The sequence below is a fragment of the Protopterus annectens genome, chromosome 3.part1, assembly GCF_019279795.1.
Source record: "Protopterus annectens isolate FY-2018-M chromosome 3.part1, PAN1.0, whole genome shotgun sequence".
NCBI classification, from domain to species: Eukaryota; Metazoa; Chordata; order Ceratodontiformes; family Protopteridae; genus Protopterus; species Protopterus annectens.
In genome coordinates, this window is record NC_056732.1 from 691,586,958 (window position 1) to 691,600,815 (window position 13,858).

A 13,858-nucleotide genomic window follows, 5' to 3' on the forward strand; every position below is an offset into this window, starting at 1 on the left:
TGTAATTTAAGCAGAATAACAACACATTTCTAAAACTAGTTGTTATACTTTCAAGCACTTGTGCAGAGGCTGAAGCACTCATGTACCCTGATTTAGGATTGTGCCTCCAACACCCCATTACTTGTAGCCACTAACTCCAAGATTACTATACCTTGGTGTAACTTGGATACTCTGAGACCCAACAGTCTTGAAGTTAGTGCATACTCCACAATTTGTACTTATTTTTTTGAATTTTCCAAGGATCACAATTATTGTTCTTAAATTTTCAGCAGACACCCAATATCTACAAAGATAAACATATTTTCAACTCATCTCCAAGGTGTAGACAGATGAAGTCCTGATTACAGCCCAAGTGACCAGTGTCTGACTAAAATCAGGGCTGGAGGGGCTGGGCAGGGGAAATGGGCTCGAGAGGGGAAAGGAGGTGGCAAAGCCCACCCCATTAGTAATACCTATTAGTGGGTAATCAATCGTGGAAGAGGCCAAGCAGACTCACACTTTTGCAATGGTGAGAGTACCTCTGATTATGGGAGCTAGACATCTGTGAAATGGCACACACTACTCCTTGACCAGGCAGGCATTGCAGAGTCTGCAAGCTGCCTACAGGGGTGGTGTTGTGAATGGGAGGATACTGTTACTGGACCAGCATCTTGGTCCACTGTCTAACAACAGATGCTCACATTCCAAGGTAATGAATTGGCTGATGAATCTCCATACATGGGAACTAATGGGCCATACGGTTCTAACTCAGTGCAGTGATACCTGGCTGTCACTTCTGGAAGGAATGAATGAACTGACAGGGCACATGAAAGGGGGCCACTGGACAGGTCCTATAGGATGGATAAAAAATAGACAGACTCTAACCACATTTTTAGCTTTAAATCAGTTCACCAGATAGTATATGCCGAGGTCGGAAATACTATTCTACTATGCTGTGCAGACCACAGTACTGTCTACATGTTTTTGAAATACTATTCAAAAGTTTCTTTCACCTTACATCTCCTGAAGCACTTTACTTTGTGCAGTAAAAGAGCTCAGAAAAATACATTCATTTTCTTACAAATCATACTAAAACCTCTTTGATGATATCTGGGTAGTACAGTATATCACAAAGTTAATATACCTGAACTAGATCACTTTTTGGCATATGTGCTTTAAATTCATGTTATTTACCTTTTTAGTAAGAGACATCCAGATAGTTTTCAATTTTATGGATTTGTGCATTCAAATGAATATATAGCATTCACAGGTCTGATCAGGTCATTGTACAAGAAATGGAAAAACCTCCAAAATCACTCAGTTTAGCTTATATAAACAATATCTAGTTATTCAATGAACCACTCTGCACAAATATATTCACTGCTCACTTTTTTGTTTGATTTGAAATTGAAATTAGTATTATTAACGCTTTGTCCTAAAGTGATTTCCTTAGTTACTAAATATGTAACCATATATTGAATGCAGTAATCAACCTTAGGAGTACTGTACAAAATTTACAAACTTTTTTTCAGGAATTACTCTCAGTATGCTGGCTGTGAATCCGTTTGTGTGTAAAACACTGAAGCAATGGTAAGTGACAAAGTCTGTTTCCCAGTGGTTGTTAATCTGAAGTCCAAAAATATGTATATTAAATAATACTGACTCCAAAATATAGCTTTCTGACATATTACAAGTTAATGAACTCCAAACATATGGCTAATATAGTCATTCATTATCTAATCATGCCATATAAAAAAGAAATGTGAAGAATTCTTTTCTGCTGTTTGTAATAAACAACCTAACCAAAGTGCACATAAACCTCTGCACATAAACTGGATGAAGTCCAGTGAGGAGACGAAAACGCAATTTATTGGTGAAGAGCGTTAATGTGGAAGTGTTTTGTGCGTGTTTGGTGACATTAAAAGTTTATTTCAACTTTTTGGAGATCTTCCTTCCTGTGACTGCACTCCTTTTGGTATTATTGGTGTTTTGTGGAGAGCTGCCGCTTTTCGTATTTATTTGATGATTTCATATATATCTATTAAACACATTTCCCAGCAATCTAATGCAAATACAATGAGGGAATAGCATGCACATTCTGTAGCACCTATAACAGCTCTAGCAGAAGATGAATGAAGATGATTGCAGGAAGAGTACAGGGAAAAAACAAGCCACCAATGACAATTCTGTACTTGCTGCAGGTGTAACAATTCAGTCTGACACAGTTTAAATCAAATATTATACAATGACTGGCCATAAAATTCAAAAACAAGCACGCTGATTGGTCAGCCCTACCAGCTTGCCTGTTCTAAATCGAGCATATACACCCGGACTTTCTTCTATTAATATATGCTATGGAAATTCTAGTTTTCTTTAATTTTTTTTTTAAATAAACATAATTCTGGAGACTTCAAAATAATGAGAGAGACAGGCGAGAGAAAAATATAAGGATAATCAGGTACGTTATGCAAAACTAGAGAAACGTACCTGATTATTCTTTTATTTTGTCTGCCCCTTTCATTTGTACGTTTGAAGTCTCCATATTTCAAATTTTTTTTTTTTAATTAAACACAAAAAAAAAAGCAACAGAGATCTTCCTTTCTCCATTGCTTCCTTTCCGCAGCTCTAATTTTCTGCGTAAGTGTGGGAATATAAGTGCCATAAGCATGAGCAGTACACCAAGAAAGCCCCATGATACCGGGGAAAAAGTGAAAGAGCACCATAATGCCATTATACAAGGGCATTATTTAAGTATCTTTTTTTTCTTAAATAATGTCATTGTATAATAGCAATAACCCATAGCTTGGTGTAGGTAATGCTGATTTCCCCACATTTGGCTTTGTTTCGTCACTCGGGCATTACCCTCATGACCAAACCACACCAACTGTGGATAAATCCAGCATTAACCACACCCAGCCATGGGTTATTGCTATAGTAACTGTTGAGTTCTTTTGTTGAAGAGGATTTTACAGCAGCAGGAGGTAAAGTAGCAAATATTCAACAGGTTTTAATATTTAATAAAGTTTTACTAATGAAGATGAAAGATAAAATAATTTCTTAGGATAGCACTAGTGCTTTTTAGCATTCAACTATTTTTCTTAGATAAAAGTTGACCTTAATCCTGGCACTAGGTTGTGTATTAGGTACCTAGATGCCACTTCAAAGGATGAAAGTAACACCAATTCTTTATTAAATAAATAACACAACTTAAGGATTAAGGTATATCCATATTCATATTGCCTCTTTTCACTCATACTTTCCATTTACTGAGAAAACAGTGGTTTATTACAGCAATAACCCATGGCTGGGTGTGGGTAATGCTGGATTTACTCATGGTTGGTGTGGTTTGGTCACAAGGGCTATGGCCAAAAAATTCAGAGTCACTTTTCAGACCAAAGAGACTCCAAATGCTTGTGGCAGAGGGTACAATCCTTGACAGACTACAGGCCAGTATCCACCAAATGTGATGATAACACTGAATTTCTAAATGAGCTTAACACCTGCTTCAGCAGGTTTGAGAAAGAGAATGACACAAAGGCTATGAAACTCACCACCCGGCAAAATGAGGTAGCACTCTGTCTCAACCCAGCTGATGTTCAGAGAACTCAAAGATGGGTAAACCCAAAGAAAGTGGTGGGGCCAGTCAACATTCTGGAATGAGTACTCAGAGACTGTGCTGTCCAACTGATCATGGCTCTTACTGGCATAGTTAACACACCTCTATGTCAGGCCATAGTATCCAAGTGCTTCAAGACCACAACAATCATCCCACTGCCAAAAAACTCTCAGCAGGCAAACCTGTACTACTATCATCCAGTAGCTCTCATCTCTACAGTAATAAAGTGTTACAAAAGGCTGGTCAAAGACTATTTAACAACAAATCTTCCTGCAGAACTGGACCCATTCCAATCTGCTTATCAGTCCAACCTCTCCACTGCAGATGCCATTTCAATGGCACTCCACACATCTTTAGCTCATCTGGAAAACAAGAATTGTTACGTCCGACTGCTATTCACTGACTTCAGCTCTGCCTTCAACACAGTCATACCACAACATCTGATACTGAAACTAATTCACTTGGGGGTCAGTATTCCTATGTGTAACTGGATTTTGGACTTCCTTATCGACAGACTGCAAAGAGTAAGAGTTGTCAATAACACCTCAAAGAGCCTTACAAGTACGGGAGTCCCTCAAGGATGTGTTCTCAATCCTCTGCTGTTCACTATGCCAACCCACAACTGCACAGCCAGGTTCAGCTCAAATCGCATCATCAAATTCGCAGATGATACTGCAGTCATAGGCCTAATCAGCAATTGCGATGAAATAGCATACAGGAAGGGGGTGAAACATTTGCTTGACTAGTGGGACAACAATAACCTGGCTCTGAACATAAACAAAACCAAAGAGGCAATTGTAGACTTCAGGAAACCAAGTGGCACAGCTCTCTGTCACAATCAAGAAAGAGAAACAGCAGGAAGGGTGAAGAGTACTAAATTCCTAGGAGTGTACATCACAGAAGACTTGACATGGTCCATCAATACTAATCACATTGTCAAGAAAGCACAGCAAAGACTCCACTTCCTATACAGGTTGAGGACAGCAAACCTCCCATTTTCAGTGCTCACTACCTACTACAGAGGCACCACTGAGAGCATCTTGACAAGCAATATCACAGTATGTTATGGAAACTATAAGAACATGGATTGTAAGGTGGGTTCATATTATGTTATCGAAAGATAACGTAATCGAACGATCACAACGCCGAAATGACAGCATTTTGAAGCTTGTATTGTGGGGGGCTGCACCCCCCCCCCACTAAATATATATTCCAACTCCGAGATCGGACTACAGTGAGTAAAGGGCAAATATTACAATCCTCACTGTACTGCGATCCCACAATGCGATCTTCGAAATGCTGCCATTTCAAAGTTTTGATCATTCGATTACGTTATCTTTCGATAATGTAATAGGAGCCCTTGTAAGGCTCTCCAAAGGGTGATGAAAGTGACAGAGAGAATAACAAGGTCCATGCTTCCATCTATACAGGATCTGCACACTGCAAGCTGTTTTGCAACAGCCACAAAGATTGTTAAAGACCATACCCTCCCAGCTCAGGAACTGTTCTCCTGCTTGTCTTTGGGCAAGCGCTACAGAAGCATACATTGCAAAACGACTAAATTCAGAAACAGCTTCTTTCCTCATGCCATCAGACTTTTAAATCTGAGTAGCAAGGCAAACCAACAGGTCACCTAGTCAGTGGTCACACAGGCTGAAGGAAATATCTTTCTCTTAAAGTGCAATAACTCATGACTAGGTTCTCCAACTTGTGCAATAGCTCACTGAATGCTTATTACTTTTTGTGCAATAACCTGAAATACAAGCTACATTTCATGAAGGGGACAGATGGTCTCTAGTCTACCACTTCTTAAGCCTCTAAGTGCAATATCTACTGTGCAATACTAAGTGCTGCTATAGATAGACATACAAAAATTGTAATTATGTCCTGGTGTCGTGTCAATGTTAATGTCATATATATGAGTCTGTAGTTCTGTTTTTATATTTATAATGTTATATACTTATATATGTTTTGTCTGCCCATTCAGCTTGAAGCAAGAACATTTTGTTTAGCATGCACTCGTGTGGGTCTAAATGACAAAAAAGTTTACTCTGACTTTGACTTTGATAATGGAGATATGGAAAATTATACAATGATCCCCCATTAATATTCCAAAACTTGGACGCTGATTGGTCAGCGTGCCCATTGTAAATCCGACTTATACTAATGGAAAAAGGTCCGGTCGCCTGGAGTTTTTCCATTAGTATAAGTCTTTACTTTTTTTTGTGTTAGGCAGCAATGGAGAACGGAAGAGCTCCGTTGCTGTAATCTTGCTATGTTAAACAAGTTTAACATAGTGAGATATCTTAAAAAAAAGCAACGGAGATCTTTCTTTCTCCGTTGCTTTTTTTTAAAGCTGACTCACTATGTTAAATTCTTAACATAGCAAGACAGCTTTAAAAAAGAGAACGGAGATCTTCCTTTCTCCGTTGCTTTTTTTAAAGATATCTCGCTATGTTAAACTCATTTAACATAGCGAGACAACTTTAAAAAAGCAATGGAAATCTTCCTTTCTCAGTTGCTTTCTCTACACACAGCTCGGTACTTACGTATTATCACAACCACAGCTTTTATGCACTGACAGCATTCTTGGCAGCATGATGTTTCACATTAGAACGGAATGTTGCCAAGAATGCTGTCAGTGCAGGAAAGCTGTGTTTGAGATAATACGTAAGTACCAATTTTTTTTTTTATGTGTGTAAATTGAGAAGCTACAATTGTTAAATATGTTGCAGTGATCGCCAAGTGGTCGGCTGGAGCCATGACCTGCTGTTGTAACAGGGCCCAGGTTGTACAGGCTCAACATAGTGTCATTTCATTAATCTCTGTGAAACTGATCTCAGGTCCAGCTGTCACTGAAAATCACAGCGGTAGTTTTATGTGGCACCAGTGAGTGGTAGTTGGTTGATTGTGGAAGGCCTGTTCTCGACAAAGTAATGTTTTTAGTGTTTTCGAGGAACAAGGGTTGTGGGGAGAATGTGCAAACTTCTTTAAACAACTGTTGCAAAAAGGAACCTCCGTTATATTTTTAAACAAGGAGCATATTGTGAATAAGGAGTTTACCTGCCCTGATAATTTTAGGCGATAATAAGCGTTTGCTATAGCATATGTTTTACGCAAACCTGCACACCCACCTTTGAGGGTGTCTAAGGATTAAATCATTTTGATGGTTGTAGAAAAAGTGTTTATTACGAAGTGACATGGTTTGAAATACACAGGTGCCACTTAACCAAACTATTTTAGTGCACCGTAACGCAACCAGAGAATCTGAGCAGTAAATGTCTTGTCAGCCCTTTTCAGAAACTTAGGCTGTCATTTCTCTGTTGCCTTCAGGAGAGTCAGGGTATAATTGATCGCTGCTCCGTATCACAACCATGAAATTGTCAGCACTGACAGCATTCATTGTTAGTGCAAAATAGCTGTGGTTGCAATAATACATAAGTACCCACAGCTCTGATGTACTGTGCAAGCATACGCATGCGCAGTACATCAGAGCTGTGGGTACTGATGTACTGTGCAAGCATACGCATGCGCAGTACATCAGAACTGCTCCAGGATACCAGACAGCTGTAGAAGCGCAGCACGGAGGCATTATACAATGCCATTATTTAAGAAAAGTTAGTATTTTTTTTTCTTAAATAATGTCATTGTATAATAGCAATAACCCACTTCTGGGTGTGGGTAATGCTGGATTTACCCACGGTTGTCTTTGTTTGGCCACTCGGGCTTCGCCCTTGTGACCACACCACACCAACCATGGGTAAATCCAGCATTACCCACACTCAGGCGTGGGTTATTGCTTAAATATGTCATATTGATTGCAGAGTACCAAAGAATAGAAAGAACAGATACAATTGCATATTTTCATCGTCAGTGAAAAGAAGTGGACAAAAATAATGGATTACCAAAGAAACAAGATCTCTTCAAAAGAGTGATGATGTTATAGCAAATCTTCATGTGAAAATGGGCATGATAAAAATATGATACAAAAAGAGGAGGAACCTAGGACAAGTAGAAGGGCTTAAAAAGAGGTATCAGGAATTCACAAAAAACTATACAAGCAGGCCTCAGTGCCACTGATGCATTCCATTTCCCTTGAGAATGAAGTTTAAATGGATTCTAGAAAGTGATAGCATTCTACTTGAACTGGTTAAAAGTTTGCAAAATTATGCTGTTAAAATACTGCATGCAATCTGCCAGCAAATTTGAAAAGCATAACATTGGTTGTTCATTGGATTGGAAAAGATCAATTTCTAGTCCAGTCTCAAAAAGTTCAGTGCTAAAGAATGCTCAAGTTATTAAACAAATCCACTTGTTTCATATGCTAGCAAGGTAAAGACTAAGATCCTGCAAGCTAGACTTCCACAACATATAGACCAAGAACTGGCAGATGTGCAAGAATCCCCCTGCACACATACATGCACATGCGGTTTATGAGAAAACTCACAATACACACACACACAGAAACACATAAAAACATATAAAAATACATGCACATTAGCAGTATGTCTCTACAGTGGCCTACTCCTCCAATAAGAGCTTCAAATTTCTGGCTGCAAGGTCATATGGTGAGGTCAGCTGATAAACAGGTCATGAACCAGAAGGGAGAAAAGAGTAAAAACACTCACAGCAGCTAAAGTGCTACTGTTATGAAATTCATTAGCCATAAAAAAGTAAAGTGTCCTTGCTACAGACAAATGGTTCTTATAGTAATCTAGTAGTAGTCATGCCCATCCTTTGTGGCTTCCCCGAAAGGTGGAGGCCATGAGCAACTGCTATATTTGCTCTCCATTTATTTATTTAGTTGCTTGCTTTTGTTTACTGGGAAAGTCTGTCTGTGAACTGAAATGCCCAGTTTCAGTGGCCAGCCAGGGAGAAAAAGCACCAAAACAAGGATAGAAATACATTTTTGATAATTCGAAATAAACACGGTTAACAAACATTATTAACAAAGCATTTCAAAGAAAATGGTCAACAAATATTATTTATAAATCATATCAAATCAAAGAAAAACATATTTTCAAAATATTGTGAGTATTATCAAAAATACTATATTAATACACTTGTATAACTATCCATTGTGGAAATGCAAGCCTGCCTACATATGTAGATGCTTCTGGTCACCACAGTTGTGTGTTTCTTCCTACTAATTACTACCTTCCACTTTTTAACGGATGGTTAATATACTGTAAATTATGCTTTAAAAATAACTTATCTCCATGACATTCTTTAACTTTTTCCTTTCAAAAAATTGTTCTTCCCATAATTCCTAATCACTTATTTCACTATAGTAAATGTTTATTTCTGTCAGACTACATTTATAGGTTCATAGGTAGGTACTAGGCTATCGGCCCAAGGGCCTATGTAAGCTTAGCCAACAAGGTTCCCTGGCTTACGTCACCCAAGAAAGTTATTTTCCTGTGCCACTGTCGAGAAGAGACACAGAAGTGATCCCTGGGGTGTATTTCCTATTTCCCATCCACTCAGCAAGATTTTTCTTGAAGAGTGCTAATGAAGAACTTTGCTTGAAATAGATGGGTAGCCTGTTCCAGAGTATGGAAAGTCTCTGGGACAGGAATCGATCCCTCCAGCATACTCATATACTCAGCTTTTTTGAAGTCTTCTGTTTCGTTTTGCCAAACTATTCTTAAAAAAAGATTAAAGTTAACATATTATAAAATGGATAAACATATTAATCTCCAATTGTTTAATAACTCCCTCTAGTAGCCTCTTACAGAAGCAAAGACCTTCAAAAGAACCTGCTACTTTAACCCAAATTCTTATAAAACAATTTCCACTTCAAGTAAAAGACTAGAAAACTTACCACGTTATGTAAAATACTAGAAAATATTATCTAAGACCAAATTACTGCTTATTCACATCAATACCACACTGTACCCAACAACAAGGATTCTGGTCTAGATGCAGCACCATAACAGCTCTCTACTCTCTCACAGATCATGTCTTATCCAAGACGGACAATGGCAACCAGACAGCAGTTGTCTTTATAGACCTCACAAAAGCCTTTGATTTAATTGAACATAACCTGCTATTTGACAAATTAATTGAAATAGGCATTAGAGATGATGCAAAACCTTGGTTTGTAGTGTTCCTCACCAATAGATCCTTCAAGGTAAAAGTAGCACTACCAACTCTGAAAACAGCTCCTCTTATTAAAGGAGTCCCCAAGGGTTCCACTTCAGACCCTTAGCCATGTTCTATATTTATCAACAAACTTCCATCTTATCATCCTCAGATGGCTCTAATTCTTTATGCAGATGACATGGTCATTGTCAAGTCAAACAAATCCTACTCTATTATACAAATTAATTTCTAAGTTGACCTCCAAACCCTCAACCAATGGCTAATAGGCCAGAAACTTATACTCAATCCTTCAAAAACAAAAGCAATGTTATTTGGAACCATCCAAATAACAGCCAAAGCACCCAGTTTATTTAATATTAAAGATGTTAATAATACCACCACAGAAACTACTACATCCTTCAACTACCTTGGCAATTGGCTATACCAATCTCTTACCTTTCTACTACACATTCAAAACACATGCAAGATGACCTTCACACTACTGTTCTGAGCAAACAAGCTATAACATCTTCTGTCCAAGCCAGCCAAAGCTTCCATAGACAAAGGCATACTCTTATCTCAGGTCGAACATGGACTACCTATAATAGTTGCAGCCTCAAAGAAAAATGGCACCACCTTGCAAATCATCTCCAATAAATCTGTCGGTTCATTACTAATTCCCTTATTAATGAACACCACTGTCTAACTTCAGCGAAAGCTAAATGGCTCCCAATCCATTTCAAAATCAACCTCCTACAAGGATCACAATTCATAAAGCCCTTTCTCCTGAGACATCTTTCCTCTTAGTTAAATACTTTTCACCAAAACACCCACACAGAGACGCAGAGGTATCTCACAATCTCAACCTACCCCACTAACTTCAAAAACTAAACTTCATTGCATTGACCATGCATTCCCCAACCTGGCACCTAAACTATGGGATTCCATTCCTCTCCCAATTGGAGACTCCACACAACAGCTCAAGAAATACCTCTTCATCCAAACAAATTGCAGCTGCACTCACACAGGTCACGTTACATGAACCCTTCAGCTCTCTCACACCCCCTTATCTCTGTTTCATCCTTCCTAATCTCATCTTGTCATCCCCTGACTTACTGCTTCGCATTCATCCTACTTCCCTCTTCTCTGTGTATCTCTCACAATTCTTTTCATTTCTACTCCTCTTAACTCTGCATGCATCTTTCACAACTTCTCTATATTCCCTATGAACCTATCTTCATTCCACAGTATCCTTTCCTGCAACTAGTCTCACTTAATTCTTCTAATTTCATCATACCTCATCTCTAAATAACAGCCAAACAACCAAGCAGAATAGACCTATCCCATGATCATTTGAGAAATGAATCTTTTTAACATCCTTTTAGGAGAAGACAAGGCATGGTAAAATACTTACCAATATTATAAGCCAATTTGCAGACTGTGTCTCATATTCTTTAAAGGTTGTAAGGATGGCAAGGATCAAGCAGCCAAGAACTATTAAAAACCTGAAACAAAAAAGAAATCAAAGAATTATTCATTAAGCCTACATAATGTACTACAAAACCTAGCACCCTACAATTAGAGATAAGCCAACAGATGTATTACAGTTTATTAGTGGATATAGCTAGCTAGTCTTGCTCCTTTTAAACAGTTAACAGCATATAAAAACTCAGAGCCACACAGCTGAGTACAGTAACCACTTTATTGCTAAGAGTTTCAGATATTCACATATTCGAATCAGTGAGTACCTACTGCCAAAAATATTAATTCTATAACTTTATCAAATTGACTCTATGATTAACAGCTATTTAATGAATTATGCAATAGTTGGAAAGGTAAACTCATGCAAAAGAAGGGAAGATAAACTCAACTTTCTCTCGTTTTGTACTATGGAAGTCCAACAAGAATTTGGTTTTGCTCCTTTTTATTTTTCCTTAATTTCTTGTCCAATACCTTTTGAAAATGTATTATGTGCATGCATATGGGATAATATTGCAAAGGGAAGCTGCAGGCCTGGACACAATCACCTTCATGATGCATACGAAATTGACTTTGGCATGTAATTAGTTTAATGACAGAAAACTCTATAAATATTACAAAAAATAAAATGTTACTATGCAATCCAGTTTGCTTTGGTATATTCCCTCTATAATCACAAATGACCATGCATACATACATACACTTTTGTATACAGCAGGACCTGTCACTTGCCTTACTGAAGCACCTGGACAATTTAAAAATTTAAAAACAGAGTATCACTTTACCAGTCTGTTCTCATCTGAAGCAAACTAATGCTGGAAATTATATTTGGATTCCACAGCTTGAATACTGTCTACCTTTTTATACATTGCATTTAACTGAGTCACAGCACCTACAGACTCCTTTCATAGAACACATTTTTATTCTTTGTAAGTATAACAATCATCATATTAAAAGAGAAAGGGAATAGTTAGTATGAGAAGCATATGGTGTCAAATGTATTAGGGACACAAGACAGACTTGATATGACACTGATGTACAAAAATAGACATAAGCAGCTTCAAAAACTGTGTAAAAATTACTACCCATACAGTCAACTTCCCTGAGCTGCACCAGAGATCTTCTCTCTACAGTTCCATGTGTCACTTTCTTAACACTTATAAACATTTTCTACATCTTGTAGATTTTTAATCATGCAAACATGCTACCTGCTCTTAATATAATTCTAGGAGCAGGTGAAATGATTAGTTACCCAAGATTTTCTCTGGAATAAACCCCCTAATAAGTCACATCAGCTATAAACGATAACCTTGGAACAAGGGAATGAAATAGGAACAAAAAAAAGCCAAAAAAACAAAAAACATACGGCTGGATTCGCTTCTCATAGGTTTATACTTTCCACATTTATCTGATGTGGCTATATCACCTTACAAAACAGTATTTACAGATGCAGGCTTTACCATCATTATGTTGAATCTACTTATCATCCATCGCCTGCTGAATGTCCATAAATCCTTATTGCTAAATAACATAATCAGCCCCTTATCAAGTGGTCCAAATCACACTTCATTGGCCCTACATCTTTACACATTTCTAACCAAGTTACTCAACTACCATCCTGTATTTAAGACATTATGTAGCAGTCTTCAGCACTGACATCAACCACTTGCTGTTTTGTTTGTCTCTCCTTCTATGTCTTCACTCCCCACTGTTCTAGACTGAAAAAGACGCAGAACTGCATAGACAGATAAACGCATTGCTGCACCATCATTAAGGAAACTCAACACAAAACAATCTTTAATGGAAACCTCTTCAAGTAAGGGAGCCCTGCAAAGACTAACAGTTTTGCAAGACAGAGTGGAGCCTCTCCCATGCTCTGCACTATCATTTCTGTTCCAAATCACGAATGTCACAGGACCTCTCAAAACCGAAGTACATGTTCCCAGTCCCTTTGCTGTTTCCTTCTTCATCTTCCACATAATGACTACAATGTCACAACTATTCTTCTGAGTTAGTGGGGGTGACAGGAAGTAATACTGGAATAATATTCAACAGTGAGTATGCTTGTGTAATCATTAAATGCTTTCCTCATTCTGTTCCTGTCTTTTTCATTCTGCTAACTCTACAGCACCATGCTCTAAGAACCCAAACACTGCAACTTGGAGGTCGGTAATATAAAAAGTTTTTGCAAGGCATGACAAAATCTGTGCTGGCGGGGTTTCCTTCTCTAGTTGCTCTCAGATGACTTGGTATGGTCCTGAAGTTTTAATTAAGTCAAGATTTTGATTTAGAAACAACTGAAATTTTGCAAGTACTTACTGTTTGTGAGGAATTCTTCTTCTTTCAGCTTTTTCCCGGTTAGGGGTCGCCACAGCGGATCACCTGTCTGCTCATGATTGGCAGTGGCGTTTTTACGGTGTTGAGTTGCCAGTATGGTCCCAACCCTCCACAGAAGGCACACACACACACACACACACACACACACACACACACACACACACACACGCACGCACACACACACACACACACACACACACACACACACACACACACACACACACACACACATATGCACTCACACCTAGGGCCAATTTAGCGTGTCCAATCCACCTACAGCATGTCTTTGGGATGTGGGAGGAAACCGGAGCACCCAGAGGAAACCCACGCAACCACAGGGAGGGCGTGCAGACTCTGCACAGA

General features: G+C 38.4%; 1 protein-coding gene across 1 annotated transcript in view; it reads right to left on the bottom strand.

Annotated features, from left to right (window-relative positions):
- Nucleotides 1-12,107, bottom strand: part of KCNQ3 (potassium voltage-gated channel subfamily Q member 3) — a 1,103,931-nt gene extending 1,091,824 nt beyond the window's left edge. Inside the window, exons 1-2 of the mRNA XM_044066246.1 lie at nt 12,055-12,107; nt 11,094-11,184 (exon numbers count right to left, since the gene is read on the bottom strand). Of these exons, the coding sequence (XP_043922181.1) occupies nt 11,094-11,184; nt 12,055-12,107 (144 nt within the window). The remainder of the gene's footprint in view (nt 1-11,093; nt 11,185-12,054) is intronic.
- Between the last annotated feature and the right edge of the window lie 1,751 nt (nt 12,108-13,858).